General features: G+C 38.6%; 1 protein-coding gene across 1 annotated transcript in view; it reads right to left on the bottom strand.

Moving 5' to 3' along the window:
* trim71 (tripartite motif containing 71, E3 ubiquitin protein ligase) overlaps positions 1-14,981 on the bottom strand; it is a 39,867-nt gene that overhangs the window by 13,895 nt on the left and 10,991 nt on the right. The window contains exons 2-3 of the mRNA XM_007559746.2: positions 7,460-7,627; positions 697-831 (exon numbers count right to left, since the gene is read on the bottom strand). Coding sequence (XP_007559808.1) covers positions 697-831; positions 7,460-7,627 — 303 coding nt within the window. The remainder of the gene's footprint in view (positions 1-696; positions 832-7,459; positions 7,628-14,981) is intronic.

The raw sequence follows: 14,981 nt of genomic DNA, 5'->3' as shown, positions 1-14,981 counted from the left end.
ATTATAGATATAATATCCTCTGTTTTTGTGTTTATGAATCTACTTATTAAACTTTTGTGAAATTGATTTTATCCCCACACAAGCCGCCAGCTGTAGGAAAAATATGGAACTCCATAATCCTGGCGGCGCCAACGTTAGTTTGCAAAACTTCAATTGTTGTTTAATAATAAAATAATAACAAAAAACTGTCCAAAACTGCCATCTTCTGTTGATTATTTATCACACAATCTATGGACATAATCTCAATACAATATTTTGACTTTTTTGATTTCTGAACCTAACAATTAACCAAAGTATGAAAACACAAACTACTACTATTAAAAACTATTAAAACTAAAACTAAATATTTAACTAATAAAGACCAGATTTTAAAATCTAATTATAGCTAAATGAATGAAAACAAGTCACAACGAAATAAAACTAAACTCTAATAAAAAAAACTCTAAGCTATTCCAACCCTGAGGTGGATGAATGATTAGCATGTTAGCATTGTGTATTTGAATTTCACTAGCAGCATCCGCCCTCCATCATCATTTAGATGGCTAAAAAGTAACGAGTAATGTGTCTTTTTCTATCTTAAGCTGCTTAGAATGCTCAGTGGGCAAAACCAGTGACTAAATCGCTGGTTCTACCAAGTTGAAACTGGAACAGGATTAAGTTGGGCGAGGCTTTACTCCCAGATAAACGGCGGCTCACCTTCCACAGCAGCTCACACTCCCTCTCCTCCAGAGCTTTCTTGTGTCTCAGAACGAGAGCCTTCACTTCGGTCTGCACCACCTTGGCCTTGATCTCCACCTGCTCCGCCATGGCCTGGACCTTTTCCATGCTTTGCTGGAAAATAATAATAATAAAAAAAAGGAAAACAATTGAAAAATGCAGTGAAACAAACAAACAAACAAAAAAAGCCATTACAAGGCAGAGACTTGAAGGTATGTGAAAATAAAAAAGATGATCAATAAATTGAAACTGAGACACAGGAAATGCTTATTGGCTTATCTATTATTTTACACAGAGTATAGATGACCTCCAAAAACAGGAAACGGAGCATCAGGAAACATTAATAGAAAAAAAAAAGAAAACATTTTCCTGGCAAGTGAATGGATGAACACCTGCTCTTTGTTTTGGCTTCATTCCTTCATAGCAATCGCTGGTTGGAGGCAGAGAGAAAGGAAACATGGGTTAGGAATGGGAAGTCCCTTCACTCACGCATAAAATGATTTACATCCCTGCTGCTTGGGAAAATGTCCACTCTATCTAGAGTAGGAATTTTATTTCAGAAACATAATTAATAGAGGCAGTGTTGTTTAACGTGAGCTGCACCACATGATGTAAAAACCTTAATGAAAATATCCAAAAGAGACATTAAAATGTTCCAACACGCAAGATTAAAGAGCAAAAAACATAAACAGAAAAATATGAATTATAAAAATAAAAGAAGACATTTACTGCTGTAAAAATCCAAACGAGTTTTCAATGCAAAGAAAAATAATTGTCTTTAAGCTAGCTGTTAGCTTTAGCCTCTATGACCAACTAATCTGGATTAGAGTGAGAACCGCAGAGAATTTATCCTCCATGTAAGAAATGAACTGTTCAGAACAAAAACCTGAACATGAGTGCAAATGTCAAAAAATTATAAAGATAAAATAAATCTTTGTTTGAAACCTTTCAGAGTGTTAAGATGGAAAATAAACATTTCTTTGCTTCTCTTAAAAGAACTGAATTTGATTTTTTTCCCCAAAGTAAATAATTCATCTTTCTATCAATGGACATTTTTTTTTCTGTGCTTTTCATTTACAAGTCTATTTCAATGACATGCTGGCGAAGAGGCAAGATAAAGAAGCGACTGAAATAAGATAAAAGGTCCACAAAGTTGCCTAAAAACACCGGATGGCAACATCTTGACTGCGGAGTGTTTTTCACAAGTTTCAGGAACGTCTGAAGAAGACGAGACGTTAGAAAGTCTGAGAAGAGCAAATAAAGTAGCTCAAAATGTGATTTTCTCTATGATTAAATACTATTTCACCAGATTTTTAAAGATGCAATTTGTGTGAAATTAGGAATAAAACCTAACATTGCTTTTTGCTTTAATTGCAAAAGTGAACACACAATTTTAAACTTTACAGAATATTTTAATGAGGCAAGAATTTAAAAAGGAAATGATTTTATTGTACCAACCTGGATACTGTTTGGTCTTATTTTACAGGCCAACATTAAATAATCAAACTTTAAAAGAGAGGCGCCCCTTTTATTACCACCTGATGCAATTAAAAAAAAAAAAAAAAAGCCAGGCCGCAGCATTTACGACGCACAATTTGGCCTAAATGAGGAGTATTCTCTTTGTCTCCTTCTGCCCACTGAGTTTTATCAGGGCCTTTTTCCTCTGGCATCTCCTGGGAGGTCACGAGGTGAGCTGGACCTCACAGGCTCCGAGGGGAGGTGGGATAAGGCTTCCTTTGTCATATCTGCCACTGAGATCAAAGGTCACCTAAACCTCTACAGGTCGTGATCCGCAATCCCTGTCTTAAGACGCATACGGCCCACCCCCATCACACCCCGGCAGGAACAAAGGCGGCTCTTTCTTTTCTCTGGCCGTGTCGCGCGAGATGGCCGGCAAAAGGAACAACTAAATCAGGCAGGAAAGGAATGAATTAACGGGGAGCCAATATCGCTTGGGATGGGAGTCGTTAGGAACATTTTTCAACTCTCTGCACCTCGACGGTTGTCTCTCTAGGTCTTTCCAATGGTCATTATTCATCACATTTTGTAACGTTACATACGCCTTAGCGCATTTTATTAGGATTTAATGCAAGTAAAACAAAGCATAGATGTTCAACGAAAGCTTTCCAAATTGTTTACGAATGAAATTTGAAAAGTGCGGCACGCATCGTTTCCTGCAGCATTTTCTCTCTTGCATTTATCCGATACTCCTTCCAGTCTTTGTGTCGCCATCAAAGCTCCCAAAGGAGCACAGCTTGGCGTACAAAGAGCCGAACTAACCAATAAAAAAAACAAAAAAAAAACACAGCAGAAGCAGAGAGTTTTGACCAACTAGGAGGTCACAAGTCCTGGGTCAGGGGTCAGGGGAGATAATGGGTGTAGAGTGGACGGAAATTTCCTACCTCAGGGGACAGAAGCGTCTGCCAGTGTTTACATATTATCTGGCGTCAGCGTTTAGTCCCACAGTGACCTGGATAGAAGTGGACAAACACGCCGAGCGGCTCAAGGTGCTGCCGGTGCGTCTCCTGGCTCACATCCTGAAGCTTCATTTGGTAAAACACAACCTCACTGATGTGCTCACCATTTATTTTTCTTTCCAAATGGAGCCTAAATGTTAAGCGAGTTTTCCTACACGAGGCCTCAAACAGCCATGTTGTGATATCTGGGAATTTCAGAAGAATCCAACAAACACCCGCAATGACATAAGCACTCCGGCAGAAAGATACGAAGTCTGACCCGGCCAGACGAGGGGTCAGGCTGAGAAAATGGATAGGTGGGGCACATGCTCCGAGTGCTGGAGATAATGCATGTCCGAATGTCATATGACCTCAGTGGAAAAGCTTGAGTTTCATGTTTTGGGGCGAGTATTTACCAAGGTCACAACTCTGCCCCACCTTCCAGGCAAATTAGATAACGGCCGCGTTTCTGACCTGCCCTGATAACTTTGCAGGTTTCAAGCTGCTTTTCTGAGTCGTTCCTTTTCTCTGCTGTCAGAAATTGTTGATTTAAACTTTACATTTTGGACAAAGATTATAACACTATCTGCAAAGAGTAAATTGTCAAAATTATGTAGAGTTGAAGACGCGTCTGAATGTTAAGTTATGCAGAAAATTTCTATCAAGAATTTAAAAAAAAAAAAAAAAAAAAAACAGAAACTGGTGACTGGAACCAGACAGTTTTCTGCCCGTTGGAAGTTTTACAAAGCCTTTCTGGTCATGTCAGGCAGCTTATTCAGTTAATTACTCAGCAGGTTATTATTGGACTGGGTGGTTAAAGTTTGAGGAAACAAAACAAACATTACATTTTATTCTTTTAACAAACCTGTGTGTATGGGAGAATGGAAACTCATCCAATTTTTCAGCCAACAATTCTAATTTGGTTGTATTTGTCAACCTGGCTCCAGCAGCACATTCAAGCTGAGGCTAAAGCCGAGAGTCTCACTCTAGCCGGTTCATGTTTGGTTCTGTTCTGGCCAAGTTGGGCGTTTCTCCATTGGCAGTGCGTTCCTAATCATGTGGGTGTGAACATGAGGGTACAGCAGCTGTAATCGACTCTCCAAAGTCAATTAGCTCAAGCCGACTTTGGCGTCAAGTCTCTTAGAAATCTCTCGGTATATTTGTTTGTTGCCGGTTGTCCCGTCCAGTTGACACCGTATGTGCTCTTACGCAGGTGCTGCCTTCGCTTCTCTTGTTCATGGACTAATCAACAAATCCAGTCTGCTGCCAATTAAATTGCTAGGTCTGGTTTGTACTGTGGCTCCAAAGAACAGGGAAGAATCGCACAGAAACCACAAATGGAGACAAATCTGTCATAGTTACGGTTTGAAAGGGTGATGCAGGAAGACCGTTCCTCTCCACCCCCAAATTCTGGAGGTAATTTCCGATAAAACGTCAAAAAGCAGTGGGTCAGGGTCATCAAAGTCTCATCTTATCTCTCTCCATTAAGATGGCCTCCAATGAGCCTCGTTTTTCCAGTGAAGGAGGTGCTACACCTCACAGTCACACTAAGTCCAACCATGAAGGAAATCGAAGGGTTAAACCAGGCATGTTCAAAAGCATCGTTACAAAACATCGATTAGTCTCCAATAAAAACTGACTACCCTATCTTTGTAATTTCATTTTAAATTCTCAGTTTTTCCTGCTCCCGTGAGTTGGGATTACTTAAAAATTCAATGTTTCATTTTATTCCTTTTGGTAAAAATTATTCTCATGTAGTGTAAATATGAACATTTCTAAATTTGAGATTAAAAAAAGTTTTCTACCACTATGTAGCAATTCTGCACAAAGCTCAAAATTGAATCAGTGTTAGTGGCAGATCTGAGCACCATCAGCCCTGGATAATACTCCTCCATGAACATATTATTATTATTTTCATATTATATTTTCATGAATATATTATTATTTTGTTGGTTTATTACAAAAAATCTGTTATATACCAGGACTGAAATTTAAAAAGTTACATTTTAGGAATTTAAGTTTTTCATACAAATTATAAACTTAAGTTCATATACAATATTTCTATTATTTCTATTGGAATATTTAAAAAATGTCATTGTGGCAAAGGGAGCACAAAGTGAATGGACCTTTCCAAAGGGAAAGTTTCAGATATTATTAGAATTCAGCCAATAGTTGAAAACAATTGTAATTACTTTGGTGACACATCCTGGTTTAATTGTGCATCTCCAATAAACATCAAACTGATTCCTGGTTTAAGCAATGAGACATGCTGCTAAAATATGTGGAACAAAGAATGGTTAGTTTAGCTGTATGTCTTAAATGTGACGCACAATTACTAATCAGATTTTATGTACATGTTCACAAAGATTATTTTATTATTCTTAAACATTGTATTAAGAAATCTCAGAAAGACATGCCACAGAATTTTTTCTGGACATTTTAATTGATTGTAGTTTCAATGCTTTTCCCTTCCTAAGTATTTTCAGACTCTTGTTTCCTAATCACCTTTAAAAAAATGCTAGACTTCAACAGTTTTTTGATTTTCTAGCTGAAGCTATGACGTAAATGTCACCAGACGCAGATAAAAAGAAATGCATGTTATCACCTTAGAGTCAAACCCTTGGAGATAAACGGCTGGCGCCTTTAAACTACAGCAGCCGTCAGCAGAGTGAAGAGCAGTGAGGAAATGGAGACTCCTGCTTTAGCTCAACACCTAAAACTGGAAACTTTCCCAAAAATATTCAGAAAAAACACAAGAAAATGCTGCTCTCCTTCTAAACAGAGCTGCTTCACATATATACATTTCATACTTCTGTCTCAACTAATGATAAAATGCTAAACATTTAGCCTGCTGGTACCAGACTCGACCCATTTGCAGTTCTTCAGTGAAAAGGAAAAACATGACCGCCCTCCACCCCCTTCTTATATGTTCAGATAAAACCAGAATGCAAAGAAAGTTCAAGAAGGTGCAACCTAAACTATAATCATGTAAATGAAGAGGCGTAATTAGCATGCGCGTATGTGTGAGAGAGTTGGGTGGAGTGAGACGTGGGTGGGTGAAGGAGTGAAAAGGGGAAGGGCAAGTGTTCCACTTCTTTAAAAGAAGTGGGTATTTTTCCTTTCTCTGAAATCCTTTAAATACCTCACCTACCCTCCCCCAGCGCCCCTTATGAGTCTCCTCCCCGTCCTCCCCCTCTGACCCCGAGCCCTGCCCCCGCCGGAATTCAACTCATGCGACCCCACCCCCTTTTTAAGGGCCAGCTGGACACCTCTAACCCCGGGGCTCCCCGGCCGCCCGGTACTGGTCACTCGCTCAGATATGCAAGCTGAGCGGCTCTGATGTCCGCGCGCGCTAGCTGCTAGCCGCTAGCCGCTAGCTGCTGCGATTTTTAAAGGCACAGCTGCTCCCCTCAGGTCCTGCTTAGTGGTGGAGGAGATGGATGAGGGCAGCTCTGGGAGCTTTAATCTCGTATGGGAGACCTCTCCTTTGTTAGCAATCTGTTTGGCCAATTTTATTACAGTGCAGTGATTTTAGTGAAGCTATTAATTTGACTATGTTCTAAATAAATGCGCACACACTGATGCTCCCGTCTGGTGTCGCACACTGCTGATGTTTTTTTGATTTTTAGTTCATTTTAAACTGTAAATCTAAATTTTCACAGAAAATATTTCACATTTTCTGACTGAAGTCTGGGCAACATGGACTGAAAGTTTTATCACAATATTTTGTAGTAATGTTGTGATAATGACAAAAGTGAAAAGCACCATTTATTTCTTCTTTTTTTAGGTAACATGACTCAATGGCACAGCAGTCAAAGCCCCACAAACACAAATATTTCTCTTGAAAAAACGTCTACCAAGTATCTTCCGGACACCAATCACACTTCATAAAAATATGTCAAAGAAGTGGGATTTTTATCATTAACCTGGTCATAGTAACTGCATTTAATCAAGGTTTCAAATTTATTGGTATTTTTTTTGATACTTTCAATGGAAAAAAAATCAATAGAAAAAGTAACAGTTTAGTTTCTTTTTTAAAAATCATGACTCAATTTATCAAGCAACGATGAATCAAAATTCTTATGATGAGGAATTTATCACGATAAATGATAACCGATACATCGTCTTGGAGTTTCCTTTGGGGCAACTAAGCATGAAACCACAGCGGTGAGGAAATGTCGTTCGTTTTCAGCTTTACACAAACAGAAACCATTCTAGCATTAAATGTTAAACAGTGGCAGTCAGGAAACCGTAGCATGTTGAGAGAAGACCCAACGCGCCCTCACCTGGACAGCCTGTCGTCCCTGCTGAGCGTCTGCCAGCAGCTGGATGGTGATGGCCCTGCAGTCCTGCACGGCGTCCTGCAGGTAGACGTAGGTGTGGCCAATGTGACGGCCCACGCTGCACTCCCTGCAGATCGGCACCGAGCAGGTTTCGCAGAAGAACAGGAACACCTGCACAAAAACCAACGCAGGAGGAATTAGTTTACTCTTTTGGAAAAGCGCAACCTGAAAGAGTCTGTGGGGAAACTTTTGGGCCCCAATCGGAAATGTTTGTGCAGCAGAATAACCTGCTAATTTTATTTAAAGATCACATGGGTTTTATCTACATCTGGTGGCTCTCGTTACATTCAAGTTACCTTTATGATTAACAGAAAAAAAAAAAAAGGCACTGAGAAACTACATTTAAAGTGACAGAATGTTAGGACTGGCTAAGAATTATTTTTGATACGAAAATTAAGAACACAAGGAAAAAGAGTCATCAGAGAAATAAAAGGTTGTAATCAGAGAAAGTAATGTGAGAATAAAGAAGTCGTAATATTTGAGGCATCATAATACTCAAAATGTTGCAACACATCAAAAAAGTTGTAATACGAGACAAAAACCCATAACTGAATAAAGTAAAAATATGATAATGTTGTACAAGTCAAAATAATAGCATGAAGTCAAAATAATACTGGAATAAATTAAATTAACTGCATAAAGTTGCAAAAACAAGGAAAAAAAAGTTAAAACACGAGAATAAAGTCATATGACAAAGACAAACCAAAGTTATGATACAGGAATAAGGAAATTATTAACAGAATAAAGATGTAAAAATATTAGTGTAACTACTCAATACAAGTATTTGACCTACTTTCTGATATCAATCACGTTTTACTTGTAATATGAGAAGTAAAAGTATTCACATCATGGAGTCCTAATAATACGAGAAGTCATAAAACAATAAAGTCCACACAAAACCAGAATAAAGTTGTAATACTAGAATGCAGAAGTAATTTTACGAGAACTCCTCAGTGAACATTTTTAAATTGATTTTTTTTCCTTTTGTTTTCCATACAGGCGCTGCTCTTGTGTTTAAAATTCAGGTGTTTAATGATACAAAACGAACCGGCACCATGACAAACTAAACACCATGGTCCTCTTCCCTTCCACTTCCCCCACAAACACAAAGCTAATTAAAAAGAGAAGAGCCATGAATGCTAACACAAGTCATCCATATGCATGCGTTGCCAGGGAGCCTCACATCCTCCGCCGCCCCGCAGATCGTTTCTCATTCAAAACACAGCCGGAGGAGGAAAACGGGAACCAAAGCCAGATCAATATCCAACATATGATGGCGTAAAAGACTCCAATTGAGTTTTACAGGCAATTCCAAATAACATATTTATATAAATGTACATGTTTAATATTAAAACCATTTCCATGTGCACTTACAAACGTTTGATGTATCCCAGTTAACTTTTTAATGGTGACTGAGGTTTATTATTCATTATATCTTGAGCCAACAACAAAATGTCTTCGAACCGACTCCCTCCAGCAGTACCTGTGTGTGTGTGTGTGTGTGTGTGTGTGTGTGTGTGAGTGAAAACTACACACATCAACCATGTCTGCCTCTAATCACTTGTTGACATTGTCAGAGCTACCGTTTCAAAGCAAACACGATGGAGGAACTCTGAAATTAGACACATTGTCTGCTTCATTTTCAGCTAAATGCGTAGTTGTGAAAACATTTGGACGGATGAGTGATTGATTATCTCTGTGGCTGTGTGTGTGTTAATGTGCAGAGTTTATGCAGCCGACCGGATCAATTCTGCATCAGCTGGTTGTAATCATCTAAACGCAGCAGATTTCAATCAGACAGACATTTCTGGCTTTCCTCTCTCAAGTAAAGTGTTTTGCAGGAGCAGATTGTTTACACTGGGGCACAGACTCTGGGTTGAATTTTTGTTTATTTCTTATCAGGTTTTTTAAATTTATAAATTCATAAGCAACATGTTTGTTTTGTTTATTCTTGGCTGGAGTGGGCGCTTTTTACGTGCATTTCACATTAAAGCAGAAATCTGATTTTATATTGTTGTAACGTGCAAAACATGATTTTTTTTTTATTTAAAAAAGCTTTTTAGAGAAAACATTTAACTAGATTATTCAATGTATCTAAAAATTAGTAGATTAATAAAAATCCCTGCCCTACTTCATGATGTCAAGTCGGACATAATTCGATCAAGCTTATGTTTTGTGACAATTTCATTGAGTCATTATCTTTCGATAAAAATAAAAATAAGCAGATTTTTTTTACGTCATGCGTTACATTATTTTATTACGTCAATAAATGCATTTTGTCGCAATAAGTTTCACTTTGTGGAATATAATCCCTTGATTTTGATGAAAATCAAACCGAAATGAACGACTATGATTTATATTCAGAAATCATTCCATTAAATTCCAGAAAAACAATTTTTTTATACCCGTTTTAATTTTTCTACAAGGAAAAAAGCCGATTCGATGCATTTTAAGAACCTTGTAAAGAGATTTTCTTTCAGAGTCGGAAAAGGTTTTATAATTAACTGGTCCCAGCTTAAAAACAAAACAAAAAGTCAGAATCCTTGCAGGGTTTTTACAGAGTAAACAAAATAAATAAAAAAGCACTTTTAAAAGGCTGACCAAAATTTCCCTGAGGAAACAAACATGTGATTTAACCTTTGCTGTTAAAACCTAAGCCTTGCTATAAACCCCCCACTGCCTGAATCCGATTGGTTGTAATAGGAGGTTAATTAAATATGCACCATGCGTCATGTCCCAAAGAGACCCGGGATCAATGGCCTCCAATAGCAGCAGAGCGGAGAGGATGGAGAGGGGCCTGCAATCAATCCATCAATATTGGCGGTTCCCTTGGGGAGCGGTCTAATCTAATGAGTCACACACACAGAGACACACCTCCCCCTTTACTTCACTTCCTCCTCCTCCTCCTCTCTGCCTTCAGCTTAACCTCCTCTCTGGATCCTTTTCTTGCCGCCTCTACAGCCTCCGCCACAGTTTCTGCGCCACCCCGTCACTCGGCTCGGCCTTCCCGACCAGGACCGGCCCGGTTCGGCCTGTCCCTCCCCCGCTGACATCTCCTGAATTCCAGAGGGAGACGGCACACACACACGCACACACACACAGACACACAAAAGGCTGGAATGCTGCTGGGTCGGGGTGGAGGAAGAGAGTGATGGATGAGGATGAGGAGGCTTGGGGGGACAAATGCTGATCGAATTGGTTATTAAACGACCAACCAGCGACGATGACGATAAATCTTCCCAGAAATTATTGCGATAAATGATAATATTGTTGTTTTGAGACAATATTCAACCAAAGATAATGCTTTATTAACGCCCAATCAAAGATTATTATTTTTTATTTTATTTTTTTTCCTAAAGAACATTTAACACTGAAACTGGAAACATTTCATATGTCCAAAATAAAACAATAATAATTAATATGGTTATAAAATCTCGGTAACCAAAATTGCATTGGTGTAGGCAGGGAAAACAAACTATTTTCTCCTGCGTGTCAAATGTTTGCAGCGTTTCTCAAAATGCTGGATTTTCAACACCATTAAAATGTTATCAAATCCTTAACAGCCGTTGCCCAAATGAAAATTATTGCACTCATTTTAATTTATAATGCTTATTGATTTATTGCTTATTGTGACAGGGTTAAGCATTTACTCTATTCATTATCTAATTAGCATTTAATTTTTTTTTTCAGTTTTACATCTAGAAAACTGGACAAATCTGAAAATTTCAGCCCTATTTTGACTTTTTATTCATTCTGCTCATTTTCTGTGATAATTCAGTAATTTTCTACTTTTACATCTAGAAAACAGACAAATCTGAAATGTTCAACCCCATTTTATAGCTGCAGATTTTGTTGCAAAGCTTAATGACTGTAATTTTCCAACAAAGGCCAGAAGGACCATGGAGAGAAGTGGCGTTGTGCTTTCACAAACGGCTGCAGGCCCTCGTCAACGCAGCGTCCAGCCTGGGTGTCATCAGCCGCTCCTCCAGGTGAAACGCGCTCCCCCCTTGGAGCCGTAGATTACATAATACACAGGCATCTTGGAAAACAGCTCAATATTATCGATCCACACAGAATACAGGCTCGTCTCGCAGGGCTTCATGGAAAGGTTCTGTTATCTCAGAGGGTTTTTTTTTCCCTTCCTTTTCCTCTTCACTTCACATCTAAAACTGAGTAAAAATTCATTTTTTGCTTTCGAATGACGACATGAAAGTGTCACGGAAAGTCACAGTGCATACGTGACTCAGAAATGGAAAAAACACCCCCCCAAAAAGAAAAAAAACCAGAGTGGAGGTGGTCGTGGTGCCGAGCCGTAAATTCCTCAGGAACCACCCTGCGAACGAGGCTTTGAGGCAGAAATGGCTCCTGCAGTCATTTAGAGCAATTGCAGCAGGGAAGCAATCAACAATTTGGAGGGTAATGTGGAGCTGAAGTCACAAATCCTAAGCAGACGCTTTTACTGCTGGGAGATGGGAAGCAGGTTGTAGTGTTTGCTTAGCGAACCGGAGGCTTCTTCTTTCTTCTCTCGATCCTTTAAAGTCGATTTCATTCGGTTCTCACAACATGAAATGTTTTATTTGTAAGGGTGGGGAAAAGGGCAAGAGCTTTCTCCAAGTGGCAGCGTACAGCAACAGCTGGGGAGGGGCAGAACTGCAGCGAGTTAAACTCACTCACCGACTCACTACTGGAAACAAATGCTGTGAAAAATTTAATGATTTCAACATCATCAAGTCATGATGTGGGACTTATTTCTGTAAAACATCATAAGGGGTATTTTAATCATTTTTCTTCAACTTTAGGCACGGTTTCCATGTAAGCAGAATTAATTAATTAATCCTAGACTTCTTTAATGTTTGTTCTTCTACTGTCCAAAATGGTATTTGCCATTAGGTGTTGGCGATCTGGATTCTGTTTTATCATAATATCTTGCAGTGCTATTCTTATGATAACGACAAAAGTTAAAATAGGAACCATTTATTTCTTCTTTTTTACGTAATTGTATGGCCGGCTATTATAATCCTACAAACAAATACTGATCTTAAAAGACATTCCCATCTGTAATGCCCTTGTCTAGGACACAGTCGCATAAAAAAAGTTTGATTTGTATCACGAAATAGAACTTAAGTTTTACATTTCTTGGTATTCAATGATGCTTTTACTGAACCAACAGTGGAAAGAAAATAGTAAATCTAACAATACAGACAGTTTTGAGAGGGTTTAAAGATCATTAATTGGAATTTATTGTGACAACAATAAATCAGGATTCCTGTTAGAAATGTATTACAATAAATGATGTGATAACCCTCATTGTGCCCACCCTCATTTTAGAAATGTTTCGAGAAAAAACTGTCGCAGTGCAAATATTCAGGAAGGAAAAAAAAAAATCACAAACAATTTTGTTTTATTTTCTACGTGTGTGTATATGAATTAGATTTGAAATATGTTTTTGTGTTTTTATAGTTAAATGTTTACATTTTTAAAAACTTAACGTTGGGCTGAATCTGCACAGTTTCAGAGAAACCATGGACAGAACTCTTTCACCTCTTCTTTTTTTAAGTTATGCCTCAAATTAAATAACTTAAAACTAATCATTAAACTACAGCTATAATTGTGATTTTTTTTTTTTTTTTTTAACTAAAAGTGGTTCCTTCACCACCTGCTGCAGCACTGAAATGTGGAATTTGGAGAGTCAAATCGTGACGGCTTTGTGTTCGCACAGCAGTTGCATCAGCTCCATTTCCAATTCCCATCCTCCTCTTCAGCTGCACTGAGAACTGGGGGAGAGGGCACCGGCTCCACTAGCCATTAGCTCGGCCCCTTGCTGCATGCGCTGCCTGCGTGAACAGCCGACACAGGCGGTGGCGGCGGGGGAGGGGCTCCGAGGCAGCGGGGGCTGTGTAATGTCACGCTGCAGCGCCAGAAAAACCAGAACGGCTCTGCAAAAAGTGTGAATTTGCACTTCAATAAAGAGAAAAAACAAGTCTGACGAGGTCTGATGAAGTCATCTGAACATTTACTGCACCTCCTGCCTTATTTCAGGATGTCTGCGCTGAGTTTTAATGTGCATTTGCGTTGCTTAAAAATATATAAAATATAAAAAAATTAAATGAAAATGACTATAACTCGCAACATTTTTTAAAATCTAAGCTAAAAGAAACCAAATCTGTCCCCAGCAGCATGTATTCTCCTTTCCAGCTGGATGTCAGCGTCTCAGCTCTGTGGAAGTGACGGGGATGTGACCGAGAAACACGTCAGCCCTTCCTTTGGCTAGCAACCTCTGCATCCACTTATCAGCGGACGCAGCGCTGAGAGACCCAGGCCATTATTCCTACCAGACTGTAAACATGTTTATGGCCGCTGTAAAACCGGCCCCTTTAACATAGGGGGTGTGCAGGGTTTAACCTGCTGTTCACAAGCGACTTCAAATGCTGCAGCGACTGCAGCAGGTTTCAAACATCTTAGACTTTTTGTACGGGTTGATGCTCTGGCGTATTTATCCTGTAAAATACTGCAATACGCTCAATTTTTTTTAGTGCACGCTTAATTTCCTTGAAGAAATTGTACTTTTATCGTATCGTTTATCATGATAATTTCCTTGTAGGAATTTTCACTTATTGTCGTCACAATAAATTCCAATTAGTAGAAACGCCTTAAAACTGTCCGTTTTGTCAGGACTATCAGCTTTACTATTGTCACCAGCGTTTGTTCAATGAAAGCATCAATAAATAATAAATTTGAAAATACAGTTACCGTTTACACACTTCTTTAAATGATTGGTGGCCTAAAGAAACGTATTAAAAATGAGAATGCTATTCAAGAGCAGTGTTTGTTTTTACCTTAAAAAAAAAAAGATAGCCACTTTTATCATTATCACAATAGTACCACAAAATATCATCCATATCACCTACGTTAATTCAACGTAGTTTGAATTAAACAATTAAATACCATGAGAATAATAGTAAAACCTAAAATATAAGCCCACTTGTAAAGTGCAAGACCAATTTAAGTAAAAAATAAAGACAAAATTTTGAAATGTAGCCACTTTGAAATCAGCTCCATTTGGCTCAGAAACATCTGAAACAAGAAACATCTGAAAAGTTAAATAAACCTAAAGAGGACATTCCTGGGGGCCGATGTCAGCTGTGGGCATGTCAGGCAGCTGCACTCAAACGTGTTGATGGAAACAGAAACTTTGCTTAAAGCGAGCAGAAGTAAAGTTCCAACAATGCAGGAAAAACCTCAACAACAAAAGTCAGTCATCAGCTGAAACCTTTTTCCAGATATTATGAATTAAATGTCATTCCCGCATTATTTCTTTTTTGATCATCTTACTTTCAGACACATTTGGACATGAATAAGTTGTAGATTTTTAGTCCAGGACAACTAAGCGGTTCTACTAAAGAATAAGGGTTGAGTATTTGAGTATCAGAGCTGAAACCAGGACGAAGCCTCTTAAATATCTTCT

This window comes from Poecilia formosa, unplaced genomic scaffold, assembly GCF_000485575.1.
Source record: "Poecilia formosa unplaced genomic scaffold, Poecilia_formosa-5.1.2 Scaffold107, whole genome shotgun sequence".
NCBI lineage: Eukaryota > Metazoa > Chordata > Actinopteri > Cyprinodontiformes > Poeciliidae > Poecilia > Poecilia formosa.
The sequence above is the reverse complement of the archived record's forward strand: the minus strand, read 5'-3'. Positions and strand labels throughout refer to the sequence as shown.